The sequence below is a fragment of the Equus asinus genome, chromosome 27, assembly GCF_041296235.1.
Source record: "Equus asinus isolate D_3611 breed Donkey chromosome 27, EquAss-T2T_v2, whole genome shotgun sequence".
Lineage (NCBI taxonomy): Eukaryota > Metazoa > Chordata > Mammalia > Perissodactyla > Equidae > Equus > Equus asinus.
In genome coordinates, this window is record NC_091816.1 from 12,947,818 (window position 1) to 12,971,674 (window position 23,857).

At 34.9% G+C, this 23,857-nt stretch overlaps 1 protein-coding gene across 1 annotated transcript in view; it reads left to right on the forward strand.

The window, feature by feature from the left end:
• The window catches only part of GTF2E2 (general transcription factor IIE subunit 2), a 76,380-nt gene that overhangs the window by 47,599 nt on the left and 4,924 nt on the right, over window positions 1–23,857 (forward strand). Inside the window, exon 6 of the mRNA XM_044760552.2 lies at window positions 2,910–3,003. Within this exon, the coding sequence (XP_044616487.1) occupies window positions 2,910–3,003 (94 nt within the window). The remainder of the gene's footprint in view (window positions 1–2,909; window positions 3,004–23,857) is intronic.

Below are 23,857 nucleotides of genomic sequence, written 5' to 3' on the forward strand. Positions count from 1 at the left end.
CCTCTTTTTTGGGAAGACTTGGAGAAGAATTGGTATTAATTCTTTGAATATTTGGTAGCATTTACCAGTGAAGTCATCTAGTCTTGAACGTTTTTCTTGGGAAGTTTTTGGTTACTGATTCAGTCTTCTTATTAGTAAATAGTCTGTTCAGGTTTTCTATTTCTTTATGATTCATTCTTGGGAGGTATTATGTTTCTAGGAATTTATCGATTTCTTCTAGATTGTCCAATTTTTGGTGTATAATTGTTCATAGTATTATCCTATGATTCTTTGTATTTCTCTGGTATCAGTTGTAAAGTCTCCTCTTTTATTTCTGATTTTATTTGAGTTTTCTCTTTTTTTCTTGGTGAATCTAGCTGAAGGTTTTTCAGTTTTGTTTGTCTTTTCAGAGAATCACCTCTTAGTCTCATTCATCTTTTCTCTTGTATTTTTACTCTATATTTCATTTATTTTTGCTCTGATCTTTGTTATTTCCTTCCTTCTCCTAACTTTGGGCTTTGTTTGTTCTTTTTCTAATTCCTTTAGGTGTAAAGTTAGGTTGTTTGAGATTTTCTTGTTTTATGATATAGGCACTTACAGCTATCAACTTCCCTCTTAGAACTGCTTTTGCTGCATGCCATAAATTTTGGTATGTTGTATGTCCATTTTCATTTGTCTCAAGGTATGTTTTGATTTCTTCTTTGACCTGTTGGTTGTTCAGTAGGGTGTTGTTTCATCTCCACATATTTGTGAATTTCCCATTTTCTTTTTATAGTTGATTTGTGGTTTCATACCATTGTGATCAGAAAAGATGCTTGATATGATTTCACTCTTCTTAAATTTGTTAAGACTTGTTTTATGATCTAATATGTGATCTATCCTGGAGAATGTTGCATATGTGCTTGAGATGAATGTGTATTCTATTGCTTTTGGATGGAATGTTCTGTATATATCTATTAAGTCCATCTGGTCTAATTTGTCATTTAAGGCTGATGTTTCCTTATTTTCTGTCTGGATGATATGTCCATTGGTGAAAGTGGGGTATTAAAGCTCTTTGGTATTATTGTATTGCTATTTCTCCCTTTAGGTCTGTTAATATTTGCTTTATATATTTATTTGCTCCTTTGTTGAGTGCACAAATATTATAAATCTATATTCTCTTGTTGGATTGACCCCTCTATCAGTATGTAATGCCTTTCTTTGTCTCACATTACAGTCTTTGTTGTCTAAGTATAGCTACTCCAGCTCTCTTTAGGTTTGCGTTCGTATGGATTATCTTTTTTCACCCCTTTACTTTCAGTCTGTGTCCTTACATATAAAGTGAGTCTTTTCTAGGCAGCATAGATGGATTTTGTTTTTAAATCCATTCAGTCCTCTGTGTCTTTCAATTAGAGAATTTAGTTTATTTATATTTGAAGTAATTATTGATAGATATGTACTTATTGCCATTTTGTTTAATGTTTTCTGGCTGTTGTAGTTCCTCTGTTCACATCTTTTTCTCTTACTCTCTTCTTTTGTGGTTTGATGACTTTCTTTAGTGGTATGCGTAGATGCCTTTCTCTTTATCTTTTGTGTATTTACTGTAGGTTTTTGCTTTGTGGTTACCATGATGTTTATATATAACAACTTTTTCTAACAGTCTATTTTAAGTTGGTGACTTAAGTTTGAATGCATTCTAAACCTGTATATTTTTCTTCCTTCCTCTCATGTTATATGTTTTAATGTTACACTTTACGTTTTTTATCTTGTGTTGTATCTCTTAACTAATTTTTGTAGTTATAGTTATTTTTACTACTTTTGTCTTTTAACCTTTATACTAGCTTTAAAACTAATTAACGCACTACCTTTACTGTGTGTTTACTTTTCCTAATGAGATTTATACTTTTATGTTTTCTTGTTCTAATTAGCACCCTTTTGTTTCAGCTTAAAGAAGTCTCTTTAACAGTTTTTGTAAGGCCAGTTTAGTGGTGATGAACTCCTTTAGCTTTTGCTTGTCTGGAAAACTCTTTATCTCTCCTTCAATTTTAAATGACAGCTTTGCCAGGTAGAGTATTCTTTGTTGGGAATTTTCTTTTTCTTTGTTTCCATCACTTTGAATATATTGTGCCACTCCATTCTGGCCTGTAATAAGTTTTTTGGTGCATTCTTTAGGGTTTTCTACTTAGAAGATCATATCATCTGTGAACAGAGATAATTTTATTTTTTTCAATTTGGATGCCTTTTATTTCTTTTTCTTGCCTAATTGCTCTGGCTAGAATTTCCAGTACTCTGTTGAATAGAAGTGGCAAAAATGGGCATCCTTGTTTTGTTCCTGATCTTAGAGGAAAAGCTTTCAGTATTTTACCATTGAATATGATGTTTGCTGTAGGTTTTTTGTACATGGCTTTTATTTTTTTTCTTTTTTGTTTTTCTTGTCTTTTCTTATTTTTTGAAGAAAATTAGCCCTGAGCTAACATCTGCCACTAATTCTCCTCCTTTTCCTGAGGAAGATTCATCTTGAACTAACATCTTTGCCCATCTTCCTCCACTGTATATGTGAGAGGCCTGCCACAGCATGGCTCAGTAAGCAATGTGCAGGCAATATATTTCAAGGTAGAGGAAAAGTAAGAACACTAAGATCCCACAGTTTTTCTTAGATTAATAAAAAGGTCCATTGGACCCAGACCATAATTGCAACATAGGTTGAATTTTATTTTATTTTTAAAAATAATTTTCTTTTTATACTTTGTAAGACCTCTAAGAATAGAAATCTTGAAGTACCAATCTTTAAAAATGGAACTGCTCAGGAATGAAGCTCAAGAACTAAAATTGGGTGTAGTGGACCTTAATGGTATACTGAGGGTTAAGAGAAATAGGAGTTTTTTGTTGTAAAAAAACTTTTCAGAGGGTGAGTAATTTGGAGTTAACTGAAAACTTTCTTTTTCTTTAAGGCTTTAGGGGACCAGATACTATTTGTAAATCGTCCTGATAAGAAGAAAATTCTTTTCTTCAACGATAAGAGCTGTCAATTTTCTGTGGATGAAGGTAAGCCTTTCTCTATAGGTACTTTCTTTAGTTTGCAAGTATGTTGCAAATTTAGAGTGACAAAATTGTAATTTAAATTTTATAATATTACTTTTTTAGCTTTATGTTGTAGTGTTAATAACTCCTCCATCTAAGATCTTTCTCGGAATGCAATTTTTTTTGAAATGTGTAATTTGAAAGATTTTAGGTTAAGTGTACTTGTATTTTTGGTATAGCAGTTCATGATGTTTTATGCTTCTAGCTCAACTATAGCAAGCATGAGTTTTATTTCTTTATTTCTATTATTTTACAAATATTACTTAATATCTTGATATGAAAGCTTGATGTAGGTGGGAAAAAGAATAAACTTTTGTTGGTGATTGATATTCTCTTAACTTATGAATCTTTTGACTATCAAATTGGATAAGGAGGGAGATTACTTTTTTCTTGCAACTGTGGTGTTGGATGCTAAGGTATATGTTGAGTCTTCTACTAAATGTGTGAAAATTGTATTTTGGATGTTAGTTTAAAAATATTTCATCAGTATTTGTCATGTAAAATAGTAATTAAACAAGGATCTAGTCATGAGAAATTTGTTATATAAATAGAAATTCTCATTTAAGCAAATATATTTTACTTTAAATTTATATTAATTTTGAAGTTTTATAAGAAGGCAAAAGAAGAATTGAGCATCATTTTAATTATAAAATTTCAAAAGTGATACAAACTCACAGCAAAATAGTCTAAGAATATAGAAGTACAGAGAGTAAAATAGTAATATTAGATTACATTAGTGAAACTGTTGCTATGCCTGTCTGGTGGTCGTACTGACTATTCTTGATAGCATTAAATAAAAGAGATTCTATTGAATAATCATTTTGTATAAGAAATGCTTTTATATGTCTTGTCCCTTTGGTATCCCATACATGTCTTAATTATGATTTTGTAATTTTTACAATACCCAGAAGTTTTTCTTTTATATGTTATCTGGCTGTAGATATTTAAGTTTTTGGTGCTTGTAGATAGGACTTTAGTCAACCTGAAGGTACAGTACTTAGATGACCATGGTTTGTTTTAGGAAATAGAGTGTTGTGTTTTTGTAAAAATCGTGACTGAGAGGACCTCATATGTAGTTGCTTCTCAATAATGTTTGTTAATTAAATAAAAGTTTACAGCACTTTCCTGTCCTTCTGTACTGCCGTTTCTCAAATATGATAAACCTTCTGTATGTAAACAAAGTAACAGTGAACTTCTTCTGTACATTGTAGTGATAGATGCTCATTTAAGAAAAGTCTGGCTTAGCAACTTTTGTATTGCTTGAATCTCCTTTACTTGGAATTTTGCTTTTATGTAAACTTTTATAATTGTCAAATTGATTTCTTACTTTTAAAAAACATAGGGATAGACTTCATCTGTAAGATCCTTCCAAGTTTAAAAAAACAAACAAGTAATTCCTTTATTCTTGACATGGTTAATCTGTTTAAAAAAATTTGCAGTATTAAAAAACATCACAACTGTTACATATTCAAATAGTAAGGAAGATCTTACAATAGAAAGCAGATGTGCTTTTCCTTTTTGTAGTTCCAGTCCCTTTCTTTTGTGGCAACCACTTAAATGGTTTTGTTTTAAATTCTTCTGGTGGTTTTTCCCATATTGCTAAGTGATATGCTTATATTACTGTTATTTTTTGATTTTTCAACTTGAAGCATTGTAATGACTTATTCTATTAATTTTTCTGATTCCAACACCTGTCTCCCTTCTCTACATCCCAATATAGTGTTCCACTAGTTTTAGTTTCTCTACCATTTTTCTTGGTACCTTCAGCATACAACATACTTAACCTTTCTTAGTGGGGATTTTTAGTATGAAGTCTGCTTTGCTCACGGCAGCATAGTGTAGTGTTATTATCTGCTCTGTAAGTAGATGTTTAAATTGAGGCAAATGTTGAGATTGCAGTAGCTCCATAAGAGTAGCATGAAACTCTACGATTTCTGGATAGTATTTCATGGAGAAATTTTAGGAGTACACTTTGCATTCAGCAGTAATCCTCACACTAATCGTTATACCAAGCTATAATTTTCTGTGCCTTGTGTGCTCTTTCTGTGGAGACCGTTGTTTTAATTTTGCTCAGCCTTTTCCTATTTCTGTATCTTTTACCTGTATTTATATTCCTTAATATTACCTCTATTTTTATTTGCCATTTTATATGGCCTTTGTTAGTTTAAATTCTTCCCATCTCTTTATTATTTGTCTGATAAGACCAAAATGCGGATTTTCTCTTTTTCCCCCAAAATTACAACAGTAATAATAAATATTTGTTAGTAAAATCCCACACATCTAGAAATAAGTTCTGTAAATAGTTTGAAGTTTATTTTTCTAGTTTACTTTCTCTTTATTACAGATAGTCTGTAATACTGTGTGTCTGTTTAGTATTCCATTTTGTATGTGTACTTGATAAATGGATTTTTAAATATTTGAAAATGCAGCAAATATTTGTGCACATCTTACACATTGGATATGTGTGTATGTATTTTTTATATTAATTAAGTAGCCATATAAGTCAAAAAGATATTGAGAGGGTAAATTGGCAAATTATCTTTACATTTTTTAAGATCTCTGTTTTGCTGACTTATTTAATATGTGATGAAATGTATTACTAGATTTCCTAATATTGAACCATCCTTATACTCTTATAATAATCCATCTCTGGCTTTATGTATATTTAAGGATTTTTGCTTTAGTATGGTCAGTTTTCTTTTTTGTGTGTGATTTCTCAGGGTTTGGTATGGTTGTAATGCTGGATTGATATAAAGGAAAGCACAGTCTTTCCTTCTTTCTGTCCTTCCTTTCCACCTTTTCTTTCCCTTTTCTCGTGAGAATATTAGATTCCTTGAGGATGTGAAAGCATACATGACCCAGAGTGTATCTGGCTTGTTTCTTTTTTTGACAACATTCTCACTATCTTCTTTGATATGTCCTCCTTTAAGTTTTGTATCTTGTGAAACAATTTTGGTAATTTGTATTTTCCAATAAAATCGTTCATTTTTAATTTTCAAGTTTAAGTGTATAATTTTCTAGAGTATGACCCTAGAATTTATTTAATTTTTTCTGTGTCATTTTTCCTTTTTATTTCTAAATTTTTGTATTTGGGCTTTTCTTTATTATGCTAGCTATTGGTTTATCTACTTTACTTTTGTTGTTGTGTTTTTGTTTTAAAAGAAAATATAATCTGTCAGAACACCCTTTACATACTAGTTTTTGAATCACTTGATATGAGCAGTGAGTCAGCAAACATTAAAATCTCCTGTTACATTTATATTTTTGTTAATTTTGCCAGTACTTCCTGGAGTTACTGCTTTATATATTTTCCTGCAGAGTTTTGGTTTATAAATGTGCTTGAATTTAAAGGTGGTTTTGTTTTTTGTTTTTGTTTTTTCGGTGAGGAAGGTTGGCCCTGAGCTAACATCTGTGACAGTCTTCCTCTACTTTGTAGTGGGATGCCACCACAGTATGGCTTGATGCTCAGTGCGTAGGTCTGCGCCCAGGATCTGAACCTGCTAACCCTGGGTGGCCAAAGCTGAGCACACAAACTTAGCCACTACACCACTGGGCTGGCCCTTGAAGTCATAGTTTAAGGATTGTATCTGTAATCATTATAAAATATCCCTCTTTTGTCATATTTTGTGTTATTTTACTTGAAGTCTAACTTTCATACTACTATCTTAACTCCTTGGCTTTGTTTAATTTGATATATTTTTGTCCATTCTTTTACTTTATACCTGTCTCCTTTTGTTTTAGGTATTTCCTTTGTACCTGGCATATGGTTGTCTTTAACTTTTTGAATCGGTTCTGAGTGTCATTTTATCTTTATTGTATTTATCATGTGATGTATTTACCCCCTTTTTTATTTGGAAATTGTATAGTTTTGGGGGGGTTCTCCTATATATGTAAAGTAGTTCTCTTTATATCTTTAAGTAATTTGCTTAAACTTACGGGTTTCCATTTATCAACTTCTTTCTCTTCTTTGTACTTCCTAGTTGACACTTTCTGGAATTTTTGTTACAGTCTTAGTATTTATACATGAATCCATTTATTCAACAAGTATTAATTGATCTCCTGTTCTATGCCCCAGTCATTTTGCTAAATCTAGGGTATATAGTAATGAACACGGTAGACTAGTCTCCACCTTCATTGAGCTTACATTTTAAAGGATAACATAGACAATATACAAAATAAAAAATGATTACAGATTGTATCAAATGTGAGGGAAGAAATAAATGAGGTATGTGCTAAGCTAGTAAAGTAATGGGAGAGGTGGAGCTCTGAGAAGACCTCTGTGAAAAAAGATGAAGAATGAGATGGTGCTAGCCTTGCACAGGATCAGAATGGTGCACATGTGTGTGTGATTATGGGGGAGGACAGGGTTCAGGCAGAGAATAGCAAAGGCAAGAGCCATGGGAAAGACTGATTTCTTTTCATAGGCTAGTGGTTTGTAATCATTTAATCAGATTCAGTGGCCTTTTTTTATAACAAATATTTTGTAACATCTTTTGTGCTCTTGTAAAAGAAAATGTGTAGATAATATAACCTAACTTTACACATAATTTTTTAAAAAGTCAGTGTAATACCTTAACTGTAACATAAAGGAGAAATAAAAAAAGATTGATTTATATTTTTAAAATTTACTTTAATATTTGTAATTGTTAAGCACATTTGTGGTAGAATATAAATGGAATATAAAATAGCTGTTTACATTTATATGTAGAGACACCATTAAATGTGATAGCCATAAATGGACTAATACAGATGTGATGCATTGTCAACCTGTTTACCATAATTGGTGTTTTCCTTCAGTGGTAAAGAATTCTTGGTAAAGTTCTGAAAAATACAAAGTGCAGGTTTTCTGTGATTTACAAAGGTTAATCGTACTATATTCTGTATACATTATACATTGTATGTTCCTAGAAAATCAAGTGTGTGTAAAATCAACCAGAACAAAAAATAGTTTGTTTATATATGTAAAAGAGAATTGGGTTTAGGCTTAGTTTATTATTATAAACTGGTATTTTTCATTAATCTGTATACTTTTTTGGAAAGACGGTTGGGAGGAGGAAGGGTTTTTCAACCATGGCAGTATTGACATTTTGGAGCTGAAATATTTTTTTGGTATTGGGGTTGTCAGTGTGCAGCTTCCCTGGCGTAGCATGTTTTCCCCCACAACATGACAAACAAAAATGTATGCAGACATTACCATATATTCCCCAGGAAGCAAAACTGTCCAAGTTGAGAATTATGTTAAAGATATGGTTTATGTTTATAACATGGAAAAAAATTAATTGTCTTCAAGCTTCTTGTCATGCACTTTTTCATTTGGCACATTCAGTGACACGGGGGATAGCAAGTGAATAAGCTTCTGTTCTTCAGCTGGGGGAACAGTCACCCACAGGAACCTCAGGGTAGGACAGTGTTCTTTTGGTTGAGGGTGTGGATATTGCATAAATCACTAGTTTAGAAAAAAACTGAGTTTTTGTTGATATAAATTATATGTGTCTGCACAGAAGACACATTGAAAATTGGTGATCTTACCGTTTGTCTTCCTGTCTGTCTCTTGTTTCATATTTGATTCCTCAAAATGCTTTGTCTTGATGAAAATTTTGTTTTAGCCCAGTAGGTGGCAGTCTTAGCCACAGAGAGGAAATCTTGAGTGAGCAAGCTTTCAGTTACACTGAAGAGTTGCCCTTCATTCTATATGTAATAGAGGCAGATGTCCTAAAATGAGACATGGAACAAGTTAGGAGAGAGTTTATTTTTGTAGTAATTTTAAAAATCAGGTAAGTGAACACAGAGTAGTTGGACTTAGGTATGGATCTTATTTCACAAAAGCATACATTTCCTTAAATCAGGATCTTATTCCTTTAGAGGCAGTATAAATGCAGTGGTCAAGAGGATGATTTAAGTATTCAAACTGTAGGTTTAAATATTAGCTCTACTCCTTACTAGTTTAGGAAGATATTTAACCACTCTGAGATTCCTTATCTATAAAATGGAAATAATGGTATCTGTACCTCATGGTCCTTAATGAGGATTAAATGAGTTAATATAAATAAAAGTGTTCAGAGCTTGGAACAGGACGTGGCACATAGTAAGAATAATAGTAACAATAATGTTAGCCATTATTAGCAGCATTGAAAATATAAAATAGTACCAAAATACTGGGTGTTTTAATTTTACTTATCTGGTTACTTCTTCACATTTAGTTAGTTCTATCTGATTATTGACTCAGTAGATCTGTAGTTTTGTGATTGGGTAGATGGATAGCAAAGAAACATCCCATTTAGCAGTCTGAGGCCACATTTGCACTGATCTTTTGCAGTTATATAATATTTGTTGGTGTTCCTGGTGAGAAATCTGGTGACAATCTGATTTTTCCTCCATTACTGGTAACTACTTCTTTTCTGCCTGGAAACTTAAACAATTTGAATTTTATGCTTAGAATTCAGGGCTCTTCCCAGTAGCTATTTCCCTGGGACTCTGATGCTGTTTTAAGTCATTAGTTTTTAATGGCTACATGGTATTCCTTTTTTTTTTTTTCCTGCTGAGAAAGATTAGCCCTGAGCTAACATCTGTGCCAGGCTTCCTCCACTTTACATGCGGGTCACCACCAGCATGGCTGACTAATGGTGTAGGTCTGTGCCTAGGATCCGAACCTGCAATCCTGGGCTGCCAAACTTAACCACTACGCCATGGGGCCAGCCCCTGGTATTTCATTTTATGATTGTACTTATAACAATCTTCTCAGTGCTCCACAGATAGAAACTTAGTTCATTTTTTGTTTTCTTTTATTTTTTGGTATATGCTATTATAAATAATGCTCATTATATCAGGCAAAATAGACTTTAAAACAAAACTTATAAGGACACAGAGAAGAGCATTACATAGTGGTAAGGGGAGCAGTCCATCAAGAGGATATAACACTTCTGTATACATACATGCCCAACATAAGAGCACCTAAATACATAAAGCAAATATTACAGACATAAAAGGAGAAAATGACAGTAACACAATAATAGTAGGGGATTTTAATACTTACATCAGTAGATCAGACGATCAGTGAGGAAACATTGGCCTTAAATGACACATTAGACCAGATGGACTTAATAAGTATATACGGAACATTCCATCCAAAAACTGCAGAATGCACATTCTTCTTGAATGCACATGCAACATTTTCCAGGATAGATCACATATTAGGCCACAAAACAAGTCTCAGTAAACTTGAGAAGATTGAAGTAATATCAAATATCTTTTTTGATCATGATGGTATGAAACTAGAAATCAACTATAAGAAGAAAACTGGGAAAGTTACAAATATGTGGAGATTAAATAAAATGCTACTGAACAACTATTGAGTCAATGAAGAAATCAAATGAGGAATAAAAAAATACCTGGAGACTGAGGCTGGCCTGATGACATCGGTGGTTAAGTTTGCATACTCTGCTTCGGCAGCCAGGGGTTTGTGGGTTTGGATCCCAGGCGTGGACCTATACACAGCTCATCAAGTCATGCTGTGGTGGCATCCCACGTGCAAAAAGAAGAAGACTGGCAATGGATGTTAGCTCAGGGCCAATCTTGCTCACTGGAAAAAAAAAAAAACCCAAACCTGCAGACAAATGAAAGTAAAAATGCAACACACCAAAAATCTAGGGGATAGAGCAAAAGCAGTACTAACAGGGAAGTTTATGGCAGTATAGACCTACCTTAAGAATCAAGAAAAATCTCATAAACAATCTTTAACATTACACCTAAAGGAACTAGAAAAAAAAAAAACAAAGCCCAAAATCAGTAGAAGAAAGGAAATAATAAAAATCGGCAGAAATAAATGAAATAGAGACTAAAAAGACAATAGAAAAGATCAGTGAAACTGAGAGCTGATTCTTTGAAAAGATAAAATTGAGAAACTTTTAGCTAGAGTCACCAAGAAAAAGAAGCAGCTCAAATAAAATCAGAAACAAAAGAGGAGAAATTGCAAATGATACCACAGAAATACAAAGAATTACAGGAGAACACTATGAAAAGCTATATGCCAACAAATTGGATAATCTAGAAGGATAGAATAAATTCTTAGAACTATACAACCTTCCAAAATGGTATCAATAAGAAATAGAGAATCTGAATAGAGCGATTACTGGTAAGGAGATGGAAGCAGTAATCAAAAACTTCCCCAAATCAAAAGTTCAGGCTTCCCTGGGGAATTCTACCAAACATTTAAAGAAGATTTAATACCTATCCTTCTCAAGCTCTTCCAAAAAGTTGAAAAAGAGGGGATGCTTCCTAGTACATTCTACCAGGCTAACATTACCCTGATCCTGAAACCAGACAAGGACAACACAAAAAAACAGAATTACAGGCCAATATCACTGATGAACATAGATGCAAAAATCCTCAAGAAAATATTAACAAATCAAATACAACAATACATTAAAAAGGTCATACACCATGATCAAGTGGGATTAATTCCAGGGATGCAAAGATGGTTCAGCATCTGTAAATTGTCAGTGTGATACCCCACATTAACAAAATGAAAAATAAAAATCATGTGATCATCTGAATAGACGCAGAGAAAGCATTCTCTGAATAAAATGGTATAGAAGGAAAGTGCCTCAACATAGTAAAGGCCATATATGACAAGCTCACAGCTAACATCATACTCAGCGGTGAAAAACTATAAAGCTTTTTCTCTAAGATCAGGAACAAGAATACTCACTTTCATTACTTTTATTCAACATAGTATTGGAACTCCTAGCCAGAGCAGTCAGGCAAGAAAAAGAATAAAGGGGATCCAAATTGGAAAGGAAGAAGTAAAACTGTCACTATCTGCAGATGACATGATTTTGTATATAGAATACCCTAAAAAATCTACCTAAAACAATTAGAAATAAAAAATGAATAAAAAAGAAATTAAAAATTAGAATAAAAAATAAAAAATGGTTGCAGTGGTCAAAATCAACATAGGACAATCAGTTGCATTTCTATGCACTAACAACAAAATAGCAGAAATGTAAAGTAGAAAACAATCCCATTTACAATTGCAACGAAAATAATAAATTTTTTTTATTTAGGAATAAATTTAACCAGAGCTAAAAGACTTGTACACTGAGAACTATAAAACATTGTTGAAAGAGATCGAAGAAGACGCAAAGAAATGGAAAGATATTCCATGCTCAATGACTGGAAGAATTAGATAGTTAAAATGTCTTTTGTTCCTAAAGCAATCTACAGATTCAGTGCAATCCATACCAAAGTCCCAACGACATTTTTCATAGAAGTACAACAAAGAATCCTAAAATTTATATGGAACAACAAAAGACCCTGAATAGCCAAAGCAGTCCCAAGAAGGAACAACAAACCTGTAGGTATCACACTCCCTGATTTCATAATATACTCCAGAGCTATAGTAATTGAAACAGCATGGTACTCACACACACATCAACAGAACAGAATTGAGAGCCCAGAAATGAACCCACACATCTTTAGACAGCTAATTTTTGACAAAGGAGCCAAGAACATACATGGAGAATGGAAAGTCTCTTCAATAAATAGTATTGGAAAAACTGGACAGCCATATGCAAAAAAATGAAAGTAGACCACTGTCTTACACTGTGCACAAAAATTAACTCAAAATGGATTAAAGACTTTAAGACCTGAAACCACAAAACTCCTAGAAGCAAACGTAGGCAGTATGCGCTTTGACATCAGTCTTAGCAGTATCTTTTTTGAATATCATGTCTCCTCAGGACAGGGAAACAAAAGAAAAAATAAGCAAATGAGACTACATCAAACTTAAAATGTTCTGCACAGCGAGAAACCATCAACAGCATGGAAAGACAACCTAACAATTAGGAGAAGATATTTTCAAATCATATCTGATAAGGGGTTAATATCCAAAATATATAAAGAACTCATTCAACTCAATAACAAACAATAACCACCCAATTAAAAAATGTGCAGAGGATTTGAACAGACATTTTTCCAAAGAAGATATATCCACATGGCTAACAGGCACATGAAAAGATGTTTAACATCACTAATTATTAGGGAAATGCAAATCAGAACCTCACGCCCATCAGAATGGCTTTTATTAAAAAGCCCAGAATAACAAGTGTTGGAGAGGTTGCGGAGAAAAGGGAACCCTCATACGCTGCTGGTGGGAATGCAAACTGGGGCAGCCTCTATGGAAAAAGTATGGAGATTCCTCAAAACTTTAAAAATAGAATTATCCTATGATCCACGTATTTCACTGCTGAGTATTTATTCAAAGAATATGAAAACGCTAATTTGAAAAGATATGTGCACCCTTGTGCTCATTGCAGCATCATTCACAATAGTCAAGACTTGGAAACAACCTAAGTGCCTATCAAGGAATGAATGGATAAAGCATCTTATGTGGTATACAATGGCATACTACTCAGCCATAAAAAGATGAAATCTTGGCATTTGGTACAACGTAAATGGATCTTGAGGATATTTTGCTAAGTGAAGTAAGTCAGATGGAGAAAGCCAATTACCATATGATTTCACTCATATACGTGGAAGATAAAAACACAACAAACACATAAAAACAGAGGATAGATTGGTGGTGAACAGAAGGGAAGGAGGGGGTAGGGTAAAAAGGGCAAATGTGTACGGTGATGGATAGCAACTAGACTTGAAGTGGTGAACATGATGTACTCTATACAGAAGTTGAAATATAATGATGTACACCTGAAATTTATGTCATGTTATATACCACTGTTACCTCAATAAAAAATTAGAAAAAAGAGCAGCCTGGGGTTCGCGGGTTCAGATTCCTGGCACGGACCTAGCACCACTCATCAAGCCACACCATGGAGGTGTGTCCCCCATAAAATAGAAGCGGATTGGCACAGATATTAGCTCAGTGGCAATCTTTCTCATGTAAAAAGAAGAAGACTGGCAACAGATGTTAGCTCAGGGCCAATCTTCCTCAACAAAAAGAAGAAAAAAAATTAGGAAAAGAAATTATCCCCAATCTTTGCTCATAAATATATGTGCACTTGCCTGATTATTTCCTTATTGTAGTTTTCTTTAAGTAGAATTGCTGGGTCAGAAGATAAGATGTATTTTAAAAATCTTCAACGTTTTGCCTAATGCTCATCATAAAGTTTGCACCAGTTGTTTTGGACCACTTTACCCCTTCACAGCAGTATATAAGAAAGGATCCATTTCTTTACCCTCACCAGTACTGGATATTTTTAGTTGACTTTGCTAGCCTCATATAAATTACAGATTATCTTGATTTTATTTCGTATTTTCTTGCAATGACATATAAAATTAAAGAAAAACCGGTTATTTCTCTTTGTATCTCTGACAACTGTGTGTTTTCTGTTCCCACATACATTAAAAAATAATTAAATTTGGGATCTTGTGAAATCCTGCCTCTAAAATTAGGCCCTGCTTTCCAGTGTTCGTCTTAAGTATTTATGCAGCTGTAATGCTTCTTACATAGTAGATGTCATATTTACTACAACAGCATTGAGCTAAGGAAAGTCAGGGATTAAAGTAGAAAGGTTTTATTGAAAAAAAAGACACTGAGCAGTTTTTTTTTTTTTTTTAAAGATTTTATGTTTTTCCTTTTTCTCCCCAAAGACCCCCAGTACATAGTTGTATATTCTTCATTATGGGTTCTTCTAGTTGTGGCATGTGGGATGCTGCCTCAACATGGTCTGATGAGCAGTGCCATGTCCGCGCCCAGGATTCGAACGAATGAAACACTGGGCCGCCTGCAGCGGAGCTTGCGAACTTAACCACTCGGCCACGGGGCCAGTCCCGACACTGAACAGTTTTTATTCAAGAATTTTTTTCTGAAAATAGCTCAAGTGACTTAAGCAAAAGGAAATAAATTTTGTTTTAATGTACTTTCAATTCCATTGTGCCATGAAAATGTAGTCTTGTATATTCTTTTTAGTGCTACATTAATATACAGATTAATTTTCCAGACCATTGCTATCACTATTGTGGTAGGTATTATCATCTCTGTGATTGTGTCATAAGAGGCCTGAAGTATATAAGCTCTGTGCATGTCAGGGAGAAAGTCAAAGTAGTTTCAATCTTCAAGGAACTGCAGTTTTATAATTCTGATAACATAGAGGCTTGGTAGAAAGTATATGGAATGAAATTTGCCGCTGAATAAAACATGTTTTTATCATATGTACTTTTATTCTCTTTACCTTTTTTGTTGTACAGAGAGAAGTACACAGTTTGTTAGTTATATCATGTAATACTTATTCTAAATAAGTGAATACAGTTTTTACATGTTGATAGTTAGAATTTAACAAGTCATATTTAAAATGCCAGGGCTGTTAATTTGTGTGTGATATACTTCGGTGAACAGCTATGGTAAATTTGACACATAGAGTTCTAGTTATGATATACAGTTTAGAACAACAGTATTGCAAATTGCAGTTAGAGAGTTGTTTTTGTTGCTGACTTGGAAGTTTGACCTGAAGCAGTTTTCTCTCATGTATACCTGTCATGAGCAGAGGTAGTCCCATTAATCACATTGTTCTTAAAGTTTGGCTAAAAACTAGATAGTTCAGGACTTGTAGCTTCCACTTAGAATGGAGAAAACTGGACAAAACATTGTTCCTAGCCTCACAACCACAACAATAAACCCTAGACAGTTGCAAATTTACAGTTTTCTTGGATCCATTAGCTGAGGTTGCAGGGCAACCACCTAAACTGAAATCTAAGGAAAGATAGGTGCCTCCAAGAAAATATGGGATGCAAGCACTCGTTTACCTGAGACAAAGGGAACACTGCTCAGAATTAAGTTAAAATTTTTAATGAACTGCTAAAGGCTCAGTGTGTAAGAGAATATAGAACCCCTGGGTGCTATAGACGCCTGGGAATTCACACCTACTCGCAGGCTCTTCTCCACAGACTTCCCTGGATGCTTAGAAAAAAGAGGCTGGGGCAGGGGTACTGCCCTCATTGGGCAGGCCTGGAGGAGGGGAACGGTAGACACTTCAGGAAAGATGTGGAGCCCTGTCTGAATCATTCTCCCTCCCTCTCTATTATGAGACAAAAGTCTTAAACTGCTGTGGGAAGGGAACAGAAAGAAAACCCTCTACCCCTGGAGAAGGGGGCAGGAATATGTACTCTGCCGAGAACTTTAGCAGAGGGGATGAGCAGGAACACTGAGAAGGCCACACCCCAGACACCAAGTAACACAGTGCTTGCCTAAGACTTAGCATAAATTAGTATCAGAGAACTCCTACCCCCATACCAGGCTAACAGGTGTGGAGTAACAGGTAGCAATGGAATTCTGTGAGAATTGCAAGAGTATGGAGGCAGTCAGACCATCTGAGTTGCAGCATGAAGGAAAGACCTAAAACTGCAGGTTGAGCAGCCACTGAGAAAAACCCTCTGGCAGGTGAGCCTTTACCCTAAACACAGGCTATAGCTAGAGGAATTTAAGCCTGTGGTCCATTATGGGTAACCATAGCAGCAACAAATTCCAAACCAAACTTACGTTTTGACAACAAAATGACTTTACCTCCACACAGTAGTAGCCTAGCAGAAGGAAAGGCATGTCCATAGCTAGGCACAAAAACTATTTACCTCAGTCTCAGCTGTCCTACAAAGGATATCCTGCTTTCAAAAATGTTAAAGGACTGGCCCTATGGTGTAGTGGTTAAGTTCTGCATGGTCTGCTTCAGCGGCCCAGGTTCACAAGTTCGGATGCTAGGTGTGGACCTACGCCACTTGTCAGCCATGCTGTGGCGGCATCCCACATACAGAATAGAGGAAGATTGTCACAGATGTTAGCTCAGGGTCACTATTCCTCAGCAAGCAAACAAACAAACAAAAAAACTTATTAGGCATTAAAAAGAAGCAAGGAAAAGTAATACAGTTTTGAGACAAGGGAATTAACCAAATTCCTGGGGCACAGATACTGGAACTATCAGACGTGGAATTTATAACTCCTCACATTAATATGTTAAGGCCTCTAGTAGAAAAGGCAGACAACATGCATGATCAGGTAGGATATTTCAGCAGAGAGAGAGACATTATATGAAAATCAAATGAAAATTCTAGAAATGAAAAGCATGGTAACAGAGACAAAGGCGGCCTTCAATAAGGTCATCAGTAAACTTTGCATAACCAAGGAAAGAATTTGTAAAGTTGAACATATGGCAAATACAAATTATCTAAGCTGAAATGCAAAGAGAAAAATGTAACAGAGCATCCATTAACTGTGAGATATAATCAGATGATTTGAATGTGTAATTAAAATCTCAGAAGAAGAAGAGAGAGAGAATGGGATGGAAGAAATAATGGCCAGGAATTTTCCAAAACTAATGATAGACACCAAACTGAAGATCCAAGAAGCTCAGAGAACACAAGGCAAGATAATCCTAAAAAACAAATGACAGAAAAACATGTAGGCATATCATATTCAAACTGCTGAAAATTGAGGATGAAGAGAAAATATTGAAGGTAGTCAGAGGAAAAAGCTCACTACAGAGGAAAAAATAACTACCGCAGACTTCTCATTTGAACCTGTGCAACCCAAAAGACAATGCAGTGACATCTTCAAAGGGCCAAAAGGGAAAACTTTTCAACCTAGAATTCTGTACCCAGAATTGAAAAATTTGAATTTGAGGAAGTTCTTACCGCATCCCTTAGGCAGAAGAGATGTGATACTAGATACTAACTTGGATCCATATAAATGAGCGAGTGTGCTATAAATGGAATAAATGAAGGTAAATAAAAAACTCATGTTTTTCTAATTTAAACAAATTTTCTAGGGCTGGCCTGGTGGTGTAGTGGTTAGTTTCGCATGTTGCACTTCGGCGGCCTGGGGTTTGCTGGTTCGGATCCTGGGTGCAGGCATGGCACCTCTTGGCAAGCCATGCTGTGGTAGGCATCCCACATATAAGTTGGAGGAAGATGGCCACAGATGTTAGCTCAGGGCTAGTCTTCCTCAGCAAAGAGAAGAGGATTGGCAGCAGGTGTTGGCTCAGGGCTAATCTTTCTCAAAAAAAAAAAAACCAAAAAACTCCTAAATTTTTAATTAAATTTCTTTCTCTTATTTTTAATTGCTCAGAAAGATAGCTGACTGTAAAGCAGAAATATTGGAAATGTATTTTGTGTTAAGAGCATACATAAAAGTAAAATTTATGACAATAATACCTCAAAGGTCAGGAGGCAGCCTATTATTGTAACATCTTTACATACTACATGTGAACTAGTATAATTTACTTGAAGCTAGGCTCTGATTAATTGAAGATATGTATTGTAAATCTTAGAACAACCACTAAAACAGTTTTTTTTAAAAAAGGTAATTATAGTTAACAATACTCTACGTACCTTTGAAAGTTGCTGGCAGAGTAGATTTAAAAGTTGTCATCACAAGGAAAAAAATTATAACTGGTGATCGATGGTAACTGAATTTACTTTGGTAATCATTTTGCAGTATATGCATATATCAAATTATTATGTTGTATATCTTAATACACTATTATATGTCAGTTATATCTCAATTTAAAAAAGTATAAATAATAAGCCAATATTAGAGGTAAAATAGAGTCATAAAAATATATTCACTTAATCCAAATGAACACAGAAGCAGAAGGAAAAAAACCAAGGAGTAGATGGAACAAAAAGAAACAGTGAGCAAGATCATGGATTTTATTCCAGCCGTATTAATAATGATGTTAAATGTAAATAATCTGAACATACTAATTAAGGCAAATTATCATCTGTCTGAATGTATCATCTAACGTTCTTTTCATTTTAAAATTTTCTAACAATACTAATTGAGACAGATGTAAATTGTCTAAACATAATTAAGACAGATTTTCAGATTGGATACAAAAGCAAGACCTTGGTATATGCTTTCTCTAAGAAATTCACTTTAAATACAGAGACGGGTTACAAGTAAAAGGGTGTAAAATGACATACTATGCAAACACTAATAAAGGAAAGTGGTTGTATTAATATCAGAGAAAGTAGACTCTGGAGCAAAGAAAATTATCAAGGATTAAGAGGAACATTACATAATGATAAAGGGTTCAATTCTCTAAGAATACATAACAGTCCTCAATATGTACATATCTAACAACAGCTTCAAAACACGAGTTAAAAATAATTGTAACTGAAAGGAGAAATAGACAAATCCACAATTACGATTGAAGTCTACAACATTCCTCTCAGTAATTGAACAACTAGATTGAAAATTAGTAAGGATATGAAAGTTTTAACACTATCAACCAATTTGACCAAACTGACATTTATAGAACAGACCAGGCTCCCAACAACAGAATACATTTATTTTCCAGTGCATGTGAGATATTCACCAAGACAGATGGTTTTCTAGGCCACAAAACCTTAATGAATTTAAAAGAATTGAAAGCATACGAAGGATGTACTTGGACCATAATGGAATTAGAGTAGAAATCAGAAATACTTTTGGAAACTCTCCAAGATATTTGAAAATTAAATAACATCTTTTTTTTTTCTTTTTTTTGGTGAGGCAGATTCAGCCTGAGCTAACATCTGTTGCCAGTCTTCCTCTTTTTGCTTGAGGAAGATTGTTGCTGAGCTAACATCTGTGCCAATCTTCTTCTATTTTGTATGTAGGATGCCTCCAGAGCCTGGCTTGGTGAGTGGTATGTAGGTCTGTGCACAGGATCTGAACCCACGGAGTCCTTGAACTTAACCACTACGCCACCAGGCTTGCCCCAAATAACACTTTTAAATAACTCATGGTTCATGGAGAAAATCACAAGGGAAGCAAAAAAGTATATTGAATTAAATGAAAGTGAAAGCACAACGTATCAAAATTCATGAGATGTATAGTTACAGCAGTGCTTAAAGGGAAATATAGACCATTAAATGCTTACATTAAAAAAGAATGTTACATTGCATGGACATATCACATTTTATTTATCCATTCCTCAGCTGATGGACGTTGAGTTGTTTCCACTTTTGGGCAATTATGAATAATGCTACTATGAACATTTGTGTACAAGTTTTTGTGTTGACATATGTTTTCATTTCTCTTAGATATGTACCTAGGAGTGGAATTGCTGGATCATGTGGTAATTCAATGGCTAACTTTTTGAGGAATTGCCATAATGTTTTGCAAAGTGGTGCATCATTTTACATTCCCACCAGTAACATGTGAGAGTTCCAATTTCTCCACATTTTTGCCAACACTTTGATTTGAGACACCCTATTGGATGTGAAATGGTATCTTATTGTGTTTTTGTTTTTGTTTTTAAAGATTTTATTTTTCCTTTTTCTCCCCAAAGCCCCCCAGTACATAGTTGTATATTTTTAGTTGTGAGTCCCTCTAGTTGTGGCATGTGGGACGTCAGCATGGCCTGACGAGTGGTGCCAAGTTGGCGCCCAGGATCTGAACCGGCGGAACCCTGGGCCGCCGAAGCGGAGTGCGTGAACTTAACCACTTGGCCATGGGGCCAGCCCCCTTATTGTGGTTTGCATTTCGCTAATGACTAATGATGTTGAGCATTTTTTCATGTGCTTAATGGCCATTTGTATATTTTCTTTTGAGAAATGTTTATTCAAATTCTTTGCCAATTTTAAAAATTAGGGGTTTTTTTTGTTATAGAGTTTTTAAAAGAGTCTTTATTCTGGATACAAGTCTCTTACCACGTACATGCTTTGCAAATATTTTCTTCCATTCTACAAGGTTGTCTTTTCACTTTCTTGATAGTGTCCTTTGAGGTACAAAAATTTTTAATTTTGGTGAAGTCAGTTTATTTGTCTTCTTGCTTGTGCTTTTGGTGGTATGTCTAAGAAAACATTGTCTATTCCAGCATCAGGAAGATCTACTCCTGTCTTTTCTTCTAAGAATTATAGTTTTAGCTCTTTCATTTAGATCTTAGATCATTTTGAATGAATTTTTGCATATGGTGTAATGTGTGGGTCCTGTGTCATTCTTTGGAAGGTTAAATATTTATTACTACATTGTAATATGTATTATTGTGTGACCCAGCCATTCTTCCACGCTTAGGTTTTTACCCACATTCACTCAAAATCCCTGTGTATTTCTATCCACTTTACTCATAACTGCCAAAAACTGGAGACAACTCAGTGTCCTTTAACTATGCCTTAATTGCCCTTAAGTGTGCTACATCCTTACAGTGGAATACAGGCCAGTAATAAAAAGGAACAAAGTACTGACATGCTTAACAACATAGATAAATATCAGGTATGTCATGCTTAGTGAAAGTAACCAGATTCAAAAGGCTGTGTGTTGTATTCCTATATTTATATGATATGTTTACAATATTTTTGGGAAACAGAACTGTAGGAACAGATAATAGATGAGTGGTTGCTAGGGGCTGGGGATGGAGAGAGCCGGTTGACCACGAAGGAGCGCAAGGATGTTTTTTGCGGTCGTGGAATTGTTCTATATTGCCACAGTGCTGGTGTTCACATGATTATACACTCGTTCAAACTTTAGGAACTGTACACCAAATTGTGTGAATTTTACTCTATATTAAGGTAAATTATACCTTATTTAAAAAAAGGAAAATTAAAAAGTAGTTGTTCAAAAGTATATTTTTCTGTTGAGGATGGTGTCTCTCCCATTGTAAAGCAATTTTCAAAGACTTATCTCAAGGTTTCTTTTATTTACCGTTTGTACTGGTGTCATTTTATCCTCACTAAAAAGTGCCATTGCTCAGTTGCATTTCAACAGGATCACTAAGCACAGCCGATGCTGTCAAATTCCTTTCATCCTTCCCAGCCATAGTCAGCTCTGGGCATGAATCTGCCCAGTTGCGCCATCACACAGATTTGGGCAAACCATGCCTGTTCTTTTGCTTTTTTTTTTTTTTTTTTTGCTGAGGAAGATTGCCTTGAGCTAACATCCATTGCCCATCCTCTTCTTCTTTTTTTGCTTGAGGAAATTAGCCCTGAGCTAACATCTGTGCCAGTTTTCCTTTATTTTTTTGGACATCTCCACAGCATGGCTGGTGAGCGGAGTAGGTCCGCACCTAGGATCCAAACCCACAAACCCGGACTGAAGGAGAGTGCATGGAACTTTAGCTACTTGGCCACCAGGCCAGGCCCAGCATGCCTGTTCTTTACAGATGTCCAGCATGTAACACCACGCTAGTGACAGAATCCTCAACAAGTATTTGTTGGAATGCCGAGAATGAAATGTCAGTTGTCTGTATAATCGTATGTTAAGTTATACTTTTTAAGGAAGGGAAATCTAAAGCCCTGTGTATTAGTTTTCTATTGTTGCTATAACAAATTACCACAAACCTAGTGGCTTAAAACAACACGAAGTTCCTAATTTACTTTCTGTTCTGGCGGTCAGAAGTCTAAAATGGCTCAGAGGGCTGCAGTCCTTCTGGAGGCTCTTGGGGAGAATCCGTTTTTTCGCCTTTTCCAGCTTCTAGAGGCGCCCAGATTCCTTGGCTCCTGGCCCTGCGTCACTCTGATGTCTGCTTCTCTTGTCACATCATCTCTGCCTCTCCCCTTTCCTGATAAGGACCCTGGTGGTTTCATTGGGATCACCCAGATAATCCAGGATAATCACCCTGTCTCAGGATTTTTAATCACATCTTCAAAGTCCCTTTTACCATACAAGGTAATATATTCACAGATTCTGGGGTTTAAGATGTAGACATCTTTGAGGGGGACGTTTTTCTTCTGTCACACAAGGGAAATTATTTTGGTATTGTCTGAAATTTAGGATTATTACTTCAGGGGATGAGGTAAATTGAGAAATGTCCTAATTTCTGCAAGTGCAAAATAAATAACAACACTTGTGAAGGAAAAGGGATGCATCTTAAGTAAAGGAAAATGCAGGAAGATGTGGTGTGTTGCTGTTTGAGAGTCTGCTTTTTCTTCTTTTTGTTGATGGCAAAGATGTGCCTTAACTTGAACACTCTTAGAACACTATGGCCTAATGTGGATGCAAGAAAAAGCAATAAGTGCATTAATTATTAGTAAGTATGATCTTTATTATTCTTAGGTTGTCATTTGTGTATTTAAAAATTATACTATTAATATATAAATACCTCTGCATATTAAAATATTTGTCAATAATTGTATAGAGCAAAAATGAAAATTCTTACTCCTTTCTCTTTGGGCATATGTATTGGTGTGTATTTTTCTAGACTTTTATGATGTATTTAATATGTATATACTTTTTGCTTTTAGAGAAATTTTTAGAATTTTAGTTTTTTGTGTAAATGAGGTCACTCTTTATCTGTTAGCCAGTCCTCTTCTTAGGTGTTTAATACTGCCTTCATTAAAGGCGTTAGCACCCAGAAATGCGAGATGAGAGGTGTTAGATGATGGTGACTATAACTATAACAGACAGACAGTGCTTTTCTCTTTGCACTGCTTATTATTCTCAGTGCTTTACGAATGTTAGCTCATTTAGTCCCTGCGACTCTATGAGACAGGTGTTATTGTTATCCCCATTTTACAGATCAGGAAACGGAGGCAGGTTAAGTAACTTGCCTCCCTTTACGTAGTTAGGATGTGGGGTAACTGGGTTCACACCCAGGTAGTCTGGCTCTACAGTCTGTACTATACTGTCTGCTGATTGTGCATTTCACAGGGAAGTTCTGGGGAGAGCCAAAATGTGAATGAGGTATGCAGAACCTCATTAATGAGTGTGCTTATTTTCTTTCCTTCTCTGCCATACTTTCTGTTGCACAATTTTTATTCTTAGCTCAAGTGGGACAGGAGTCTCTTCAATTGAAAGGGTCAAATATGAGTTTATAAATTCTAGCCTGCTTTGTTTTTCTTTTCTGTTAAAAGACAGTAGACTTCTAGATCAGTTCCTATTTTATTTACCCTT